This window comes from Schistosoma haematobium, chromosome 1, assembly GCF_000699445.3.
Source record: "Schistosoma haematobium chromosome 1, whole genome shotgun sequence".
Classification (NCBI taxonomy): domain Eukaryota; kingdom Metazoa; phylum Platyhelminthes; class Trematoda; order Strigeidida; family Schistosomatidae; genus Schistosoma; species Schistosoma haematobium.
The window spans coordinates 76,103,363-76,122,779 of NC_067196.1; the positions used below are offsets into that span (position 1 = coordinate 76,103,363).

The 19,417-nt window shown below is 36.0% G+C and overlaps 1 protein-coding gene across 2 annotated transcripts in view; it reads right to left on the bottom strand.

Annotated features, from left to right (window-relative positions):
- Positions 1 to 19,417, bottom strand: part of DHX8_1 (ATP-dependent RNA helicase dhx8) — a gene marked incomplete at its 3' end in the record, with an annotated part of 47,893 nt that overhangs the window by 17,695 nt on the left and 10,781 nt on the right. For both annotated transcript variants that reach the window (XM_051209709.1, XM_035731168.2), the window contains exons 7-16: positions 18,570 to 18,683; positions 17,201 to 17,567; positions 16,107 to 16,387; positions 15,760 to 15,943; positions 14,740 to 14,950; positions 13,855 to 14,036; positions 12,218 to 12,376; positions 10,929 to 11,237; positions 6,855 to 6,978; positions 5,007 to 5,329 (exon numbers count right to left, since the gene is read on the bottom strand). In XM_051209709.1, coding sequence (XP_051075169.1) covers positions 5,007 to 5,329; positions 6,855 to 6,978; positions 10,929 to 11,237; positions 12,218 to 12,376; positions 13,855 to 14,036; positions 14,740 to 14,950; positions 15,760 to 15,943; positions 16,107 to 16,387; positions 17,201 to 17,567; positions 18,570 to 18,683 — 2,254 coding nt within the window. The remainder of the gene's footprint in view (positions 1 to 5,006; positions 5,330 to 6,854; positions 6,979 to 10,928; positions 11,238 to 12,217; positions 12,377 to 13,854; positions 14,037 to 14,739; positions 14,951 to 15,759; positions 15,944 to 16,106; positions 16,388 to 17,200; positions 17,568 to 18,569; positions 18,684 to 19,417) is intronic.

Below are 19,417 nucleotides of genomic sequence, written 5' to 3' on the forward strand. Positions count from 1 at the left end.
GTGGGTTAGAAAAGGTCGACCCTAAAAATGCACACCTTGCCTTATCCCACGGATATCCGTCTCCGGCGGTAAGGTCTCAACAAGTACGGAGCTAACACAAAAACTACTCATAAAAAGGTCGTGTGTGACCGACCTCAAGCATCTGTCCCTTGAGCACTGCGGTCACTCTCTCAGGTCACTAAGACCGCCTCTAACCCAATTTCCTTTTCAGGTACCTCCAGAAGAACCCCTCCACCGTGTGGGCAACCAGGAAGTGATAACTGCCCTCATACCTCTAACAACACTCAAGATCATTGTATTCATAATCAATCTCCCACTTCAATTCCTATTATTCCCCCTACCTCGACTTTCACCTCTAAACTTCCTTTTTCGGCTTCCCCCTCAAGTGTCACCATAGCCAACGATTCTAGTGCTCAAAACACTGTCCCAGGTCTACTGAAACCTCGCTCCACACTACACATTGGAGCCTTCAATGTACGCACCCTATGTCAAATCGGTCAACAGGCTTCCTTGGCTAGAACCCTACAATCTCGTACCATTGATGTACGCTGTGTCTCCGAAACACGCATACAGGATCCCAGTGTGGTCATTCAGTTGATCTCACCTCGGCAAAATGGACAGCCGACGAAATACACCCTCCATGTACCTGGAGACTCGATAGTCAGTTCTCGTGAACTGGTAGGTGTAGGCATAGCACTAAGCATGAGGGCGGGACAAGTACTGTTAGAGTGGATCCCCGTTAACAGTCGTTTATGTGCTGTTCGGCTAAACGGCTCCGTGAAAACTCAGAAGGATAGGGACACACGTCGTTGCCTTTTTGTCGTTTCTTCCTACGCTCCCATCGACTGTAGCCCGGATGAAGTGAAAGATGAATTTTACAGAAAGCTATCTGAACTTCTTCAGAAAGCTAAACGCTTAGACATAGTACACGTAGGGGGTGACTTTAATGTCCAGATAGGTAGTTTAAACCAAACAGAAAGGCATTTAGGTGGGTATTTTAGTATTCCGGCACAGCAAACAGATAATGGTGGTCGTCTGCTGCAGCTGTACTCAGACAATCGTTTATTTTTAGCAAACACAAATTTTAAGCATAAGGAGAGACATCGTCTGACATGGAGATCCCCTACACCAAACTAACGATGGACTCAGATAAACCATATTGCCATCAGTCATCGTTGGAGAGGCTCGGTACAAGATTGTCGCTCATTCTGGAGTACCTGCTTGGACTCCGACCACGCCCTAATACGAGCACGCATCTGCTTGCGCCTCACTTGACGCAAAAAAGCCACATTAAAAAGACACATTAGAACTGAGTTGAGTAACGAGAAAACCAAAAATAGGTTCCAAGAACAACTGAGGTCACAATTAGGTAGTTCTGAAAACGAGGCTGACCCAGATGTTGCTTGGAAAGATATGCAAGCAACTGTGGGAACAGCAGTGACATCTATTAGTTATTTGAACCAGAGTTACTAAGATCCAATGGATTTCTTCAAGGTCTATTGCACTGATGGATTCTCGTAAACTCATCCCATCAGGCTCTGAACACGATGAAGAGCGACAACAAATCAGATCTAGGTTAAGCAAAAGTCTAAGAAACCACCGTGAGCAGTGGTGGGCAATGAAAGCAAAAGAGATGGAAAAGGTGGTAGCTATAAGGAACACAAGACAGCTCTAAAGACTAATAAAAGAAACTGGAATTAATAAGTCAAGTGTAAGTCAGACTATTTCGGAAAAAGACGATACTCTCATCTGCTCCCAGTCCAGACGTTTAGAACGATGGGCGGAACATTTTAGGGAACAGTTCAGCTGGCCTTCAGCGACTCTACAACTACCCTCCATTCCCAGACAGTGTGAATGGAACATTGAAGTAGGTCCTCCAACTCTAGCAGAAGTTCAAAAGGCTATAGCTAATCTGAAACGAGGAAGGGCAGCTGGTCCAGATGGATTGGCTCCAGAGGTCTTTAAGGATGGTGGTCCAATTTTAGCGATTAGGTTGACTAATATTTTAGCTAAGATCTGGGAGTTAGACGTTATTCCATCTGACTGGTCACAATCACTTATCGTCCCAATATATAAGAAAGGGTCAAAATCATCCTGTGACAACCACAGAGGGATTAGTTTAACTAATATAATATCTAAAATACTAGCCTCGATAATTATCAGACGCCTAACTAAGACTCGTGAACTGCAAACACGAGAGAACCAAGCTGGCTTCAGATCTGGTCGTGGCTGCATCGACCACATATTCACCATTCGTCAGATTCTAGAACACAGGCATACTTATCGACGTCCGACAATCGTGGTCTTTCTTGACTTAAAAGCAGCATTTGACTCGGTAGACCGCGAGATTCTGTGGCAGTGTCTGTCATTGAAAGGCGAACCCCAGAAGTACATAAACCTTGTGAAGGCTCTTTACTCGAACACTACTAGCCGAGTCAGAGCTTATGGAGAACTGTCATCTACTTTTGCAACCTCAAGTGGTGTTCGTCAAGGCTGTCCACTTTCCCCATTTTTGTTTAACTTCATCATAGACCCATTGATGGAAATGACATTCTCGTCGACTGAATTCTCGGGTATTGATCTCCTTCCAGGAGGTCCACTTATCGACTTAGAATATGCAGATGATATAGTCCTGATCGGAGAAGATGCTGACAAAATGCAGAGTCTTCTGGTAGCACTAAGCAACAATGCCAGAATGTTTGGAATGCGCTTCTCTCCCTCTAAATGCAAGTTGTTGCTTCAGGACTGGTCTGCCTCAACACCTGAACTAAGGATAGGGAGTGAAGTAGTCGAACGCGTTGACAACTTCACTTATCTTGGAAGTCTGATCAGCCCTAATGGGTTGGTGTCTGACGAAATCTCAGCACAGATTCGAAAAGCTCGTTTGGCTTTTGCCAACTTATGTCACCTGTGGCAAAGGCGAGACATCCGTCTATCAATAAAAGGACGAGTATACCGCGCGGCGGTTCGTTCTGTTTTAATTTACGGCAGCGAAACATAGCCATTAAGAATCGAAGATACTCGTAAGCTACTAGTATTTGACCACAGATGCCTTAGAAATATTGCTGGCGTCTGTTGGGATCACCGGGTAAGTAATAGTGAGGTTAGACGCAGGGTATTAGGGAATGATGGTAAATCAGTTGATGAGGTTGTGAATCTTCATCGACTGAGATGGTTGGGCCACGTGTTACGTATGCCTGAACACCGATTACCACGACGTGCAATGCTATCCTGTATTGGAGATGGTTGGAAGAAAGTTAGGGAATGCCAAACCAAAACGTGACATCAGTGCTTGAAGACACTAACCTCTAGTCTGAGCCATGTTGGTAGATGCAGACTACTTGGTTGGGGTCCGCGTGACTGTCGTAACCAATGGTTGGAGACTCTTGGTGACATGGCTCAGAATCGATCACAATGGCGTAGGTGTATACACTCTCTGTCTTCCCTTAAACTAAGGTATTAAAATCGCTTCATATCTTTCTTTCTACATACTAATTCTTTCTTCCTGTACTATATCCTTATATGCAATCTTTCTTTTATATATTACCACCACTGACTTAACTACTCCTATGAATCCGGTGTTCATCTTCTGCTAATGCGGTATGGACCGATGCATATATGTGCCTGGTCCTACGTTGTAGCTGAGTGACTGACTGACCAAAGAGATCACTTTTGGGTGATTTTATTCTCAGAGACATAAAATCTCTGAAGACAGACCTCTTCCATGAACCACGTTCATGTTCTCATCATTCAGCTACTTATTTCTAAGTAGTACAAAACACAATTAAAACAACAGAATTATATTGACCAGTATGTGGTAACTATGGAAAATATTCAATCCAGAAGTGAAAAACTCTAGATTTACATAATTCAAGAGTACAGACGAATTATATGACAACAGATTCCAACTTTGTACACAGGCTTCTATTATGCCTGGTAGAATAATGAAACCACAGACCAATATTTCTAATCAATTATGAGTGGATTTTCTACAGTTTTACGAAGTATACATATTCCAATAACAATGGAAGCACATACACACATAAATATTAATTTAAAAGCAGAATTCGTTGACTAGATGAGTTTCAAGCCTAGAAAGGGACTTACTGATCTAAATAGCGAGATTTTCCAATATTAGTAGATAAATCTAGCAAAAATACTTGCCACAACTACCATCAAATCAAAAACAGTAAATTATCATGATTAGATGGGGAAAAATAGGAGGAAATAATACGCAAAAAATTAAGTCAATGAAACCTACATACACTACTTACGAACATAACTTTTAAGTATAATGGTATTTCGAAAAACAGACACCGGGATGTTCTATAGTGTTTATGTTTTCACCTCAATTCCGAAAGCTCTATTCACCTTGTTGATCTATTTTTTCTGCAATAGTACGAATGTACATGTGTGCAGTAAGCTGAATCGATTGTTGGTTGTGCTAAATGCTCCTGGTCAACATGTTAGGAACACAAACCTTATAACAATCCACTAGGTAATTTTATAGAACTTCTAGAAAAAGTTTGAAAAACTAAAAATATTTAAATATAAATTTATTATCAGTTTGGGGTTGTGGAGATTGTTAAGTTTTTGATTGAGATCATGAATAGGTCGACATGCTAACTAGTGACTAGCTCCATGAGGGGATTTTCGAAGTCCTAGTGACAAGCCGTGACCAGTGGAGCTAATCCGTGCCAGGTAGAGACACATATCTAACTCAGATAATGGGTGAATGATTTCATAAGGTCATGGACCGATTGAAGTTAGGAATTAACACTGTTGGATGCTGGCTCAGTGGTTTAGAGATTAAGGGTTCGCGCTCGAAACCAAAGGTCCTGAATTCGGATCCCACGTGCGAGGTTGCAGGTACGCACTGCTGAGGAGTCCCATGCTAGGACGAAACAGCCGTCTAGTGTTTCCAGATTTTCAATGGTGGTCTAACATCGATCAATTTATGATCTCAATCAAAAACAAATTTATAAATTGTAATAACTTAAACTGACCTGTGAAATTGGTGTGACAATAAGTTGATCCATACCAGATTTACTACTGTACACTTTTTGTTTTACAAAACCTGGATCAATAACATAATAAATTCCATCAATTGTTAAAGATGTTTCAGCAATATTTGTAGCAATCACTACTTTACGGGAGCCTGGAGGTGCAGGATCAAAAATTCTCGATTGCATTTCAGATGGTAAAGCTGCATAAACTGGTAAAATGATTAATTCAGGTACTTCAGAGCCTAAAGCTTTCATACGTTCATAAAGAAGTTCACAACCAGAGTCGATTTCTTCTTGACCAGTTAAAAATACTAATATATCTCCTTAAAAAATGAAGGTAATTATAGATTTAAATTAAATAGCATAAAAAGGACATAATATATGTGAGAAAGTATTAAAAATGTATTATTATGTACAACAATAACTGAATAATAGTAAGAACTATGATTCATAGGTGTATTATCATACGAAAGTTACTATTCAGTGAGATTCTAAAGTTAACTGATTTCTGATACACATCATCACCATCATTACACGAAGTCAGACTATTATCTTAAAGGAATTTTGGTGAATATGCTGACAACAGTCATAATAGAATGAGACAATGTTGGAATAAGACGTTGACTCGAATAAACACTTGAAATGTTTTCTAACAAATCAAGTCAGTCAGTTACAACGTAGGACCAGGCACATATATGCATCGGTTCAAGTTGCCATACCTCATTAGCACAGCAAGACGAACACCGGATTCATAAGAGCAGTTACCTCAATGGTGTAATATGTTTCCTAACAAATCAACTGACGATATTTAAACAGATAAACAATAGTTTACTGACTTGACCAATATGCAATAATACTACTATTAGAGTAGGCAAGACATCAATGTGTTTATAACATTGATTATTAGTTAACTGCAATAAGCTAACACACATGGGAGTTTATACATAAAAAGTTAGATTTAGAACAAAATGATGTGCTGAGATCATTTGGGCATTTGTATATTCAACAGATTCCTTATGACCGGAAATTTCATTTTCAACTCAAAACAATGCTTAAACAGAAACTAGAGTCAATAGAAAGGTACCCGTATGAATAGTAACAATGAAACTTAGAACTAGATAAAAAGTAATTTGACATTTTTCTATCATAAGAATCAGTTTATAAACAGTAACTCTGTTTTCAGTCACATAGACCAAGGCGACTACTACTACTCTATACTTTATGCTTAATATTCGATTGTTGATCGATTACGATAGATAGATTTGTTATTGTAATTCTGAAAAGTTGTACAAAGTTTAAATGGCTTTTGAAAAACCTAATTATACATTTGATCAGCATGTATTCCAGCCTATAAACAGCATATCAACTTCAAAAGTATTACCGATAATCGAAAACTGACATTACCATTATTATTTTTAAAGACATTAACAAACTACTTGCAATTGACTAGTAGCTAAAAAATAAAAATTGTAGCTAATCAAATTAATAAATAACAGGGTTCTAAATACTAAAATGAAATTTTACTACAATACTACGACATATTCAAATAATTCACGATCATTTTTTAAACTGAGTAGTGTTAAATGTATGAATTCAGTACATAAAATAAACGCCTGTCCGAACTGTTTTCAATTATACAAGCAAAGAAAAAAACATAAATTCCTCATGAAAATAAACTTCGGTTAGCAATAGGCTGTAAAACAAAAAAATAATTTAAGGTTTTAATAATAATGTTTGAATAGTTTCATGCAATGTTAAGTGTCAATGAATCTATTGATTCAACTGGATTAAACGGGTATATACATGTATGTATCATACTGCTGTGTACAAAGTAAAAAGATCAAATACCTGGAGGTTCAGTTAAATGAATTTGCATAACTGTATTGAGTGCAGCGTCTAGATAATCATTTTCTGGTTCTAAACTATACAATATTTCAACAGGATATGTACGACCAGGTATAGTGAATATAGGCTAAATATATATTTTAATAGAGAAAGAAAACAAAGGATTATTTGCAATAAATAATAATAGTCAATGAGCTCATCAATAGTCTTCAGCAACGTGTAAAACTAGAGTAATTTAAATATTGAAAATATTTATATCTTAACTGTCAGGCTACGAATTAGAACCTTTCTACTTACTATAATTTAACTAACCAGTTAATATTATTACTATCCTTCATATAATATGCATGGATGAGTGTATGAAAATGTATTTGGTTTGTGTAGTCAATGATTATTTTTAGCCAACTTAAGCAAATATTTACAAAATTAACAATCCAAGTTCGTCTATTAATTCAGTTTATTTTATACATATGATGAATGCTTACACCTAGTGATTTAGAGATAACCTACTAACCATTGTAAAAGAAACACTAGTCGAAGTATAAACATGCTAGAAAGTAAAAAATGGTAGGAACACAAAGGTCTCATAGGGTTCATTTACATTGGGATTACTGTCAACTGGTCTAATCACACTCACGAAAGGTTCTGTCAGGAAACAACCTTAATGAACTGTTATATATTAGCAAGAAAGTGGTGAATTGATGGTTTAAAACTACTTTAAATACGCTTGTCTTACTAACTGTCAAGTATTACAAGCCCAAAGAGACATAATACATAAATTAGCACATAATTATATAGTTCATAAGTGAGTATGTGAGTATGTAGTTTACCCAACTACAACTAACAGCTTACAATGTTATCTTTGTACATGAGCCTATGTCTAGTTAGTGAACTGTTTAAAATGGTGTGCTATAAGAGTAAAACACCTGTTATACATTTAGACGTGTTGACAGAAAGGTACAGTCAAATATCTATTATATTGAATCGTTTTCTTACTATAAACTAATCATCTATTTAAAACTAAGTAATTATTTTACTCAATGTTATCGGAATAGAGGATCTTGGTTTTATTATTTACTAGAATCAAGATCAAGTCAGGGTACGTTGATTTGTCTGTTTCCAACCAATCAACGCGAAGGGATGGGTTGAGAAGACATTAAGAGTCTTCTGTAAATTTTATATAAGAGCCAATGATTTTTTCTATTACTATCCTCTATTGCTTTAATTTTAGGAAGATGTTTTCATTCACTTCCAATTTATGTTCTAATTTTGAGACCAATGAAGTGAAGAATTGAATCTAAGGAATACTAAGTAGTAGAGTTATAGTGAATGAGAACACGATTGGGGACAATCGAACGTATTTGAACACAAACTTACAGAACATTTTAGTAAAATATGAGGACCATACAGTAAATACTTCACTTGCAAAATGTCATTCAACTGTCTCAAACTTGACTGTTCCTTTTGCAAATATCATTCAATCGTCTCAGACTTCATTGTTCCTACATTTACATACCAAATGCTTTCTGTTCCCGTTCTTTCCCCCTCGATCTTCATGGCCTTCTGATGCCAGACATTCTATTCCTGACTAGCGTTATATACTACTTATGTCGATATAAGTAGCACACCACAGAATTACAACACTTAATTACCGCGTTAAGCATTTATCATTCGAGCGTTAGTCGTATTACACTTGTAATATAAATTATCACGTATAGACACTATTATTCAGTTGATATGAGTTATTTATTAACTAATTATTACTGTTCAAAATATTTCATGAATTCATAGTCACACAAAGATATTTTAAGCATTGTATTGTGTTTTACAATAAGTTCATTAAATTAACAACTAACTTAATATGTTTATTTATTTATATTTTGTTTCAACACATAGATATTGGTACAAAGAGGCACAAATACATATGCGCCACACAAATCTCATTTGATATGTGTGAGGGCTGTGATACTGCCCGGGTGCACAAACCGAAGCAAGTGGTTTTCCTAGGGGGCCACTCCCCGAGCCTTCGACCTGAAGGTCTGATCCACAAGGGAGTGGAGCATCGTGAGGAGATGCAGTCCCATGGTAGCCGGTGACCAACGATTGGTACATACGCCATTTGTTCCTTCAGGATACTAGAGCCCATGTGCACCATTGGTTTGGAATCCGGTTAAAGCGCCGGACACTCCCTTTTCGTCCTCTCATTTTCGTAAACAACACCCCCGCCACGAGAGGGCAGTCAGTAGGACTTCCCCGGAAGAGGATATATACGCGTGGCCATGTGAGAGCATTTCGAGAGGGAGGAGGGACTCTCCCCACTCTCGGCAGTACCAGGGCATTTGGGGGCAACTTAATATGTATTCAAATATTTGATAATCAAACAGCTCCAATGTTATTTATAAGTCATTATCATCATTAAGATTATTTTACAGATCAATTGAATATAGATAAATCAAAAAATTTTCTCAAGTGATAAATAATTTTGGAAACCGAGTCTCAAACTTATATGGATATATTAATATGTCTACACTTTTAGTCTATTCGCACATAAAGTGTACATCTTCTCTTCATTAAGAACTATGCATTACCTGATAAATTCATGGATATTAGAAGTATATGTGATAGTATCAGATAATCAAATTCATGAATCGTTTTCAAGCTTATTTACATGTTCAGATTTCATTGAAGATAAAATTTACGACCCACTGCTTTATATCCTAGTATTGTTGAATAAGTTATCTTTTTAATAGTTAGATTCATGGGTCAACCTAAGCTAGAACACCATTGAAAACCTGGAAGCGCTGGACAACTGTTTCATCCTAGCGTGGGACTCCTCAGCAGTGCACATCAACGATCCCGCGTGCGGGATCTGAACCCAAGATCTCCGATCTCGAGCGCGGACGCTTAACCTCTAGACCACTGAAACGGCATCTAACAGTGTTAATGTTTAACTCCAATCGATCCATGATCCTGAGGTGGATACCTATCTCCATCCAACACGGTCGTTCTGTGCTTCCAGGTTTTCAATGGTGGTTTAGCATAGATCGACCCATGAATTCAACTATTAAGAAAATCTACTACAATCTCCACAAACCTACATTCTGACATATTAGTTATTGTAGCAAGTTATTACATCGAATACCCCCAAATGCCTTGGTATGGTAGGGAATGGGGAGAGTTCGTTCTCCCTCTCGAAATTCTCTAATATGGTCACGAGTATACATCCACCTCCAAGGAAGTCCTACTCACTACCTTCTTGGAGAGAGGATGTTGTTTACGAGATTGAGAAGACAAAAAGCGAATGTCTGGCGCTTAAACCAGGTTGGTAGGTAAGGAGGACCCGCCTAAGGGAGCTGGAAAACTCTCATTCCAAACCAATGGTGCATATGGGATCCAGGATCCTGAATAAACAAATGACGTATGAACCTATTGTTGGTCACCGGCTACCATGGGACTGCATCTCTTTACGTTGCCCCACTGCCTTGTGGATTAGATCTCTAGGTCAAAGGCTCGAAGAGTAGCCTCCTTAGAAAACCACCTGATTCAGATTGGGCAACCAGGAGGAATCCCAGCCGTTACACAATTTTGCGTGGTGCATACACATTTTGGTGCCCCTTTGTACCAATGTTTTTGTGTCTAACTAACTAACTAAATCATACTAAAAAGAAACAAACTCAAAAATATTCTAGGATAAAGTGTGGTTTGATTGGTCAAAACTTAATCAAACAAATGCAAGTGATAATCAAGTAAACACTGAACAAAACACAATTTGCTTAACTGCATTTATTTAGCTTTCAATGTCGTTCGATTCAGCACTTTTGAGTGCTATTATTTCACTGAATGTTGTACTGCTTCAAAATTACCTTTGATACAGTAGTTTCATCAAGAAATCAAGAAGGTATTAGAGTTACGCACACGTAACAATAACTGCGTTAAGGCAATCAATCACCATATAAATGACATGAGGTTACGTTATCACTTTCAATCGCGTATTAATTATCCATGCATAAATTCTCATAGATTACTGTCTCGAAAAAATGATTTGAATCAAAATAAATTTAGTGCCTTAACACTTACAGCTTCAAAAAAGTACTGAGAAAATTTGACTGAATCAAGAGTAGCTGAAGTGACAATTAACTTCATATCATCTCGTTTTTGAATAGCTTTTTTCAATAAACCAAATAATACATCTGTATGTATTGTTCGTTCATGTGCTTCATCCAACATAATTACTGAATATTGGCGTAAATCCGGATCAATAAGGCATTCACGTAACAGCATACCATCTGTCATGTATTTGATTTTTGTCTCTGGTGCAGTACAATCTTCAAAACGTATTGTATAACCAACTTCTTGCCCTAGACGACAACCAAATTCTTCAGATACCTAGAAAAATACAAAAGAGTGAATGTTGTGTAAAATATGGCGGATGGACAAAGACAATTAAATCAATAAATCCTTTTTTGCAAAATAAAACATCTATGAAAGTTTGTTTCATGTAACTATAGAATAGAGCAGAGCAGGGTAGAGGAAAGTAAAGTAACATAAAACAGAGATGTGTCATCCGATTCGAGCACCTACAACGTAGTAACATCATGTTGTAAACAAATATCAACGATAAAAACGGAAACTTTAGAAAGACGGAAATGAATAATCGGAAATGATATTTTTATATTATGAAGAAAAATCGATAGTGAAGGTACCGTTGACCAACATTTCAAGTCAATGATTTGAATTCGCTTAAAAATTTCAAAAAAACTTAGTTTACCAAACAAAAGATTTCGTTTTTACGCTATTTTTCCTTCCAAATACCAAAAACAACTTTTAAAACCGACTATGAAATCAACAACATTGGACATTGACGTAAACGGTAATTAAAGATACAAGAAAAAATCATAATAAGTTTAGTTAACAAAAGTTTACAACTAGACTAAAATTATATCCTGAACATCTTGTATCGAACTTCCACAATGTTTGTTTTATAATCCAATTTTAATCAGTAATATTGGGATATTATTAGTGTTTAAATGAATGTAATGTTCCTTGTGAACTGATGCCTAAGAGCTCAATTCTTTACTACTAGGATAAAGATTCTTACTAAATCTAAACATTCAATTCTACCCAGACCATATAACTCAATATGTTATACATCAACATTTATAGCAAATAAATCTGTATTGAATAACATAAATACAACTCGCTAACCAAATATAAGTTCATGTAATAGGTTTTTAAGCACACTTCTTTATGTTTAAGCTCTAGTAGTATTACCATCTGTCTGTGTTGGGCTAAGTACAGTATGGTTCGAACTTGCAAACAAACTTAAAGTAAATCATACTAAATGAACAAGAAACTGGAAAACGTACGCGTTTAGCTACAGACATAGCTGCTACTCGACGTGGTTGAGTGCATCCAATGCGACCAGTGTTGACATAACCTGCTTCAGCTAGATATTGTGTTATTTGGGTAGTCTTCCCACTACCAGTTTCTCCAATAACAATCAATACTTTATTATCATTCACTGCCTGTATTTATTAAAAGAAAAACATCACATTATTGATTGCGTGCAAACGATATGAATATGTAACATTAAAATTAAGGAAGCAATTTCGGGACAAAATTTCATGAATAAGTTCAGTACTAATTATTCAATAAAAATGTAATATTATCGCCTCACAGTTGTTTAATAAGTCATAATTAATGGTACTAGAGGGAAAATACTTAAACTCGAGGTATTGAACAGCTGACTAGTCCCCATTTTATCCCGAACGTAGAAAACAAATTACTCAATAAGATTAATAAAGCTGCATAGGTAGTATACAATACGCACATTACTTCAGCTATTGGCTCAGTCAAAAGACAAAAAACTGGAAAGTTCTACCTATAATCAAACAATGCTTTTATGCATTTTTTGTCCATCTGAAAGACTGAACAAACTACAGTTTCCTAACTAAAACTTATGGAAAAACAATGTATTCCCTAAGTAAGTTACGAAAAATAGTGATTACCTCTATATTATTCATTAACCATTCGCTTGAATGAGATGAGTTACAATTAAAAATACGTAAGAATGAAAATGAAGTTCATCTTATGCTACTATAATTTAGCATATGACTTGAATATGAATTTGAGAATTCATTCCGACAGTCATAACCAAATATGCATTAAAGTCTGTTGAATTTGTAATTGCATGTGTTTGTAAAAATACGCAAACGGAAAAAGACTAATTTTGTATCAATTACAAATTTATTTATTTTTATAGAAAGAAAATAATAATAAAACTTATAATAAGCATTCAGAGAACAGTTCTGAGATCAACATCAAATTTTTATGGCTTTGTGAATGCCTTGTTATAAGATTCAAATAATTTCATCTCCACCAATCACACTGAAACCCATAAATTTTCTGGTTCAGTATTACGTATTCTATATTTTAAATCACGGGCTGACCTTAGTTAGATAGTCACCGTAAACCGTGAAGCACTGGGTAGCTGTTTCGTCCTAGCATGGGAATCCTCAGCAGTGCATATCCGTGATCCCTATCAGGGATCGAATCCAGGGCTTTTACGTTTCACGTTGAGTGCCTAACCTTTAGACTATTGAGTCGGCGTCTAATTCGTTACCTTTCTAGCTTCAATCAGTTCGTAATATTCAACAACCACATGTCAGTGTCATTGGTGGGTGAACTCCACTGGTTACAGTTCCTCATTGAAGCTCCTGAAATTGCTCAAAATTAGCCACTAATAAGCAAATAATTATCAGTATTATATGAGGGGTTTGCGAATGTGAACTATAAAATTCTATCTTTACGAATTCCCTACACTCCTACATATTTATTTGGTCTTTTCTGAATAAAATTACATTCACTTGTCATATCTTGTCAAGCACTGAAGGCACTTAGAACGATTTATTTACACAACACTTGGCACTTAACAGCTAACAAATAAGATTGAGTACCTGTTTAATTCGATCGGCATAATGGTATTGAAACTTGGGAAACTAACCTTCATTAGCTCATCTTTTAGTCTGAATATGGGTAAGGCTTGACGCTGTTCAAGAATAGATCGTACAATCTTTTTACCAACAGCTCCAGTTCTTGTACCCCCTTGAACAGCACGTTTCCATTCCGGTACATCTTTAAACTGGTCAGTTGAACGTGAACCTGAAAACTGTGGTTCATTGTCCACTGAAATATATCAGATACATAGAATAATGTGATACAAAAAGATGTCGCAAGTATGTTATCAAAATGTTTACATTTGACTAATAACAAGTATTAATATGAATGCAGTAAAATCAGAATTCGTCAAATGTAATTGATTATAATTTATACTCCGATGAAATTGAAGAATTATAATTATAAAATTTATATGACCGAGTGAAATGATTTTATAATAAGCATGTCATGCACTGATGAAACGCAAACCAGCAACAAAGACGACTGCTTCTTCGAGTACCTTTTGCCTCACTGAGCAGTAGTAATATCAAGAGATAACACCTGAATTGTGACCGCGAATATTTTTTATTTAATAAACAATTAACTCCTATGATATATCTTTAAACAACTTAAACCCCAAAGATAATAAATTGTCCGATAAAATTATTCGAAAATAGTAACTGAAAGAATCAAACTCGGAAGTAGATAGATTTCTACCTCATTGTCCAACAGCCTAGAATGGGGATCTTTAATTTAGCTAGATCTTATTGTTTCCCTGTCCTGACAAAGTCGTGTGGGCATTTTTTAGAGTCGATCTAAAAAATCATAATAAGTCCAAAAATAAAGATCTAATGGTAGACAGGGATTAAAGCCATCTGCTGCATTGTAACCAACACTGAGCTACATAAAATTCAGTAAAGAAATAATTGCATCCTAAAAAGAAATTACTTACAAGTAAACCCCATTGGATCATGCCAATCTTTACCCATCCGTTCAGGAGCAGTCTCTCGTTCAGCTGTTACTTGGTTTTGTCTTTCTTGTTGTTTCATTTCACGTCTTTCCTTTTGTAGAGCTTGTCTCATCATGGCAGCTTGTTGCAATGATCCGTCTGGATTCTTGACTATTCTAACTGGAGACAAATCCATCGCATGTCGACCATGACCCTGGAAAGTATGATTAATATAAGATTAATAAACATAATATTAAACTGAAATATAAAAACTACTTAGATATGAATCAAATAATTACATATATCTATGTCGACCTGTAACAATACTAATGATAATAATATGCCCGTTGTAAAAACAGAATATCTTATTTTACTATAAAAGTAAGCTATTTGGGAATAACTCTGATCAAGTGTTTATATCCATAGAGGATCGGAGAGTAGTGAACGTCATTTTCATCTGATCCTTGAAAACATTGGTATCATATATTTATATCATATTTATTAAGGATCCTCAAGAATTTTATGGGGATTAGCAACCGGGCTGAAGATTCGAACTCTACTCCATCTATTTAGGTTTGGGTAACCATATAGTATTACTTACCTTTACATATAAAATGTGACTTGAAGAAAGACACAAATCTGTACTAGGTAACTAAGTTATACCAGTGATCAAATTACGAAAAGAAATCAAGACTATAAAGTCAATTGTTGATAATCTAAAGCAGTGTGTAAGAGGGACTGTAAGCCACCTAGTTTCTGTCCTTCAGATGGGAAAAATAAATAATTTTTGATGCCAGCTGATATGGATAAAATCATATTGCAAATTCTATACATTTTTCTACCCAACAATTGTTCACCTTTTATTCTCACATCGTATCCAGTTAAATTTCATTTAAATAAAAAAGATTATATTGCTTTCTGTTGAAAAATAAATTTGACAAACTGAAAAACCACAACTGTTGATTATACTTCAATCAGTTATTATAATCGTCAAAAAAAGAGTTTATTGGTTTGTAGACAAACCTTAAGAAATGGTGGTTCATCTTCAACAAGTTCGATTTCAATATCTTCGTCAGATTCTTCATCTTCACGTGGTAAAAGTCCAGTCTCTTCATCGAAATCAGGTAATTCTGTCTTTTCAATTACACCAGCTGACATCATTTGTTTTAATTCCCAGCGTTCTGGACTACTAATTCGTTGAACCTTTCTAAAAATATATAAATGTACACATTATCACCATATTATTATAGTTACTGAGAATAAAAAATAGTAAGTACACTGTACAAGTGGTTTATTCCAAACTAAAACTGATAACCTTATTAACAATAACAAAAACAACATTCATTAATAGAAAGAAATATCAAGCATACCGTTTGGGACCAGATTCAATGTCTTCCTCAAATCCCATTTCTTTGCGTCTACCGAAAAATCCTGGTCCAGAGTTAGCTGCAGGACGATCAGGATTCCGAACACCATCGATATCCTCTTCATCTACGAGACGTATTTTATCTTTATCTAACGATTCACTAGAATTATTGGATTTCTTCTCAGGTAAGCGTGAAGCATTCAAATCAGCACCCGTCTCTTGGTCCACCTCACGCATACTAAGACCAGTTCGAGTACCTGTGAACGAGATAACTTTTACCCAGACCTTCAAGAAAGAGAAGATTTTTGGTTAGAATACAGAATGAATCCATGTTCTTTTTGCAATAAGAACAATGAGGACAATATTGGACATACAACACTCAGTGAACGTAAAGCATGTCGTCAGGTGAGAAGGCTAATATACATGCAAAAGACATAACAAATCAGCAAGATGGTCTTTGACCAAGTGTTATGACAGAAAACGTTGAAACAGCCTGTAAGGTAAGCCTTTAATTAGTACTGGGTTTAGTATTAAATAATTTGGGAAGACTGTGACCCAGTGGTCCAAGGATTTGACTTTTAACTGCAAGGTTAGCTAGTTAAATAACGCTTTAACGAAACACTATCGACAATTCGTAAACAGTAAATGTGGTTCATAGTTTGGTATATAAACATATTAGTCACAGATTTGGATATTATCCCTCAAAATGATTGCTAGAAGGTTGAATCAACTTGAGCAGTGTGAAAGTTACTGTCTGAAAAAAATAATTACCAACACGTGGTACAGTCGAAAAGTCTTCCAATGGTAACAGGACATCACAACTAAGTATATTTTTTAGCAGGCCTTTATACTGCCATGGCTATTAAAATTAAACAAAAGATCTTGGGTTAGATTATGTATGGCGTTATAACAGTATACTATGCGGAATTCCACTGTTCTTTATCTCCTCATGATTTCAGAATAAATCTCAGTTCATGGTTAAGAATATCTCGAAATTAATAATATTGTCGATTTTGTCATCATTATTATTATTAATACTATAGTTTATAAGCAGAGTCAAAGGAGCACTAACTGTTAAGTCGAAAATGTATAAGTTACCTTTTGATTGCGATTAACAACATCGCCAACACTGGCCACACGACCTTCTTGACGTAGCTGAGAAATATGCACCAGACCTTCCCATCTCTTACGAAGTCCATCTAACTGAACAACAGCTCCAAATGCTAGCACATTTGTAACTCTACCACGATAGATATCGCCCACAATAGGTTCTGAAGGAAGATCTTTTAGTCGTTTACTTTCGTAATTTGGACTACTTGAACTATGAGAATACCTTTTAGGTGAAATATGATCAGCTCGTGATCGGTCTCTATGATAAGACGATTTGTTAGCTGGAGAATGATCCTTAGATCGATGTCTGGAGGAGTGGGGCGACGGCGATCTGGATTCTTTCCCATGAGGTGATCTAGTATTTATAAATTAAAATGTAAGTGATAATACTTCCACTTCCAAACAAAATTCAAGTGGGTTTTACAATAAATAGAAATCACGTTAAAGCAAAGAAATATACAGAATAAGTGACGGATAAGATGTTTTTTGATTTTATTTACTCCTGATTCAAGAAGAAGTCATATTGATTTTATGAAAAGACGGTTTAAACAGAATAGTTGAGGATCTCTTTGCAGAAATCAGATTGTTAGAATCTAAAGTCTTACTATTCTTGAAGTAAGATTAAAAGTAAAGAATTTAGGACCTCATCAATTTGGCGAACACGTAACAAAGGTTCATAGTTTATCGATAAGACGTAACTCACTTTCCATTTGAGTCAGTAGTTGGTAAAACAGAGAAACCAGATGAGAAATGTAAATCCTAAGAATGACAATAATAAGACTGGAACTAGTCAGCTGATCCTGCGAAATTGCATCAAAATGTCTTGATTGCCTACTTTACATAGATGTGTTCATAATTGGTATTTTCTAGAAACTAATAGTAATAGTTAAACTCACACATCAAATACCCAAAAAATGAGTGCAAAAGTTTACGACAGTGAACGAGTTTCACTGTCAGTTAAAAACTTTAGAAAAGTGGAGACAATGTGTAAGCTAAACACCTCAAATATCCACAATATGCAGTTGCTTAAATGACAGAATTTTTCACAGCAGTGCAATCAAATATTTATAATTGAAAATTATGGTGAAAACAATTCAACCAGTAGTTACCATATTCTGATTATAGTGTAAGAAAATGGGAATAAGGTTTACTGAAAAACCTGTCTAATAATCTGATATCATAATACGTAATATTTAGTGGATGATGAAAAATAACAATAGTAATAATAAACCGAAATCTTATTAAACAGGAAAATACATAAGACTGATAAGATCAGCTTTAAAGCTCCTCGGAAATCAAATACATAAAAAAAATAGTAAAACTATGAAAATAAATACCAGAAAAATAACTAACTCACCTGGACTTTTTACGATGACCACGATAATCACTAGATGCATCAGGATTTCTTTGATGAGCCCTTCGATTTGAATGTCGTGAACGATGAGGAGATTTAGAATGTGAACGACGAGCACTATTATTATAAAGAGAAGTACAAGTTAAGAATTGAACTTTTTTTTATATACAGTAAATGATTAAAAGATTTATATGTAAAATATAGCCATGAAACAGGAAATGAAAGTTTGAACAAATTTTTGATCGCGTCAACGAAAATTGAACAGAACTAGTTACCAACTTCAGTGGCCTCTAAAAAGAATTTCCTTCGGAAATAAATATCAGAAAAATCAGTATGCAAAATACCCTCCCAAATACTAATTATCCTGGCAGCAAGTACTTTTCTTCAAAAGCAAGGAAAAGTCTGTCAAAATAATTTAGTGCAACAAATCTCTTAATACTAGTCAGTGACTACATTCTAGTTTCCACTCCAGAGTTTGATAAAGCCCCCAACTGTCCTGGTACGGCCGAGAGTGGCGATAGTCAACTCCCCCTCTCGAAATGCTCTCACATGGCCACGAGTATACAGCCACTTCCAAGGAAGTCCTATTCACTGCCTTCTTGAAGAGGGGATGTTTACGAAATTGAGAAGACAAAAAGCGAATGTCTGGCGTTTTGACCGGATTGATGACAAAGGAGGACCCAATTAGAGGAGCTGAAAAACTCTCATTCCAAACCAATGATGCACATGGGCTCCAGGATACTGAAGGAACAAAAGGAGTACGAACCTGGTGTCGTTTGCCGGTTACCATGAGACTGCATCTCCTTACGTTGCCCCACTGCCTTGTGGATTAGACCTGTAGGTCGGGGGCT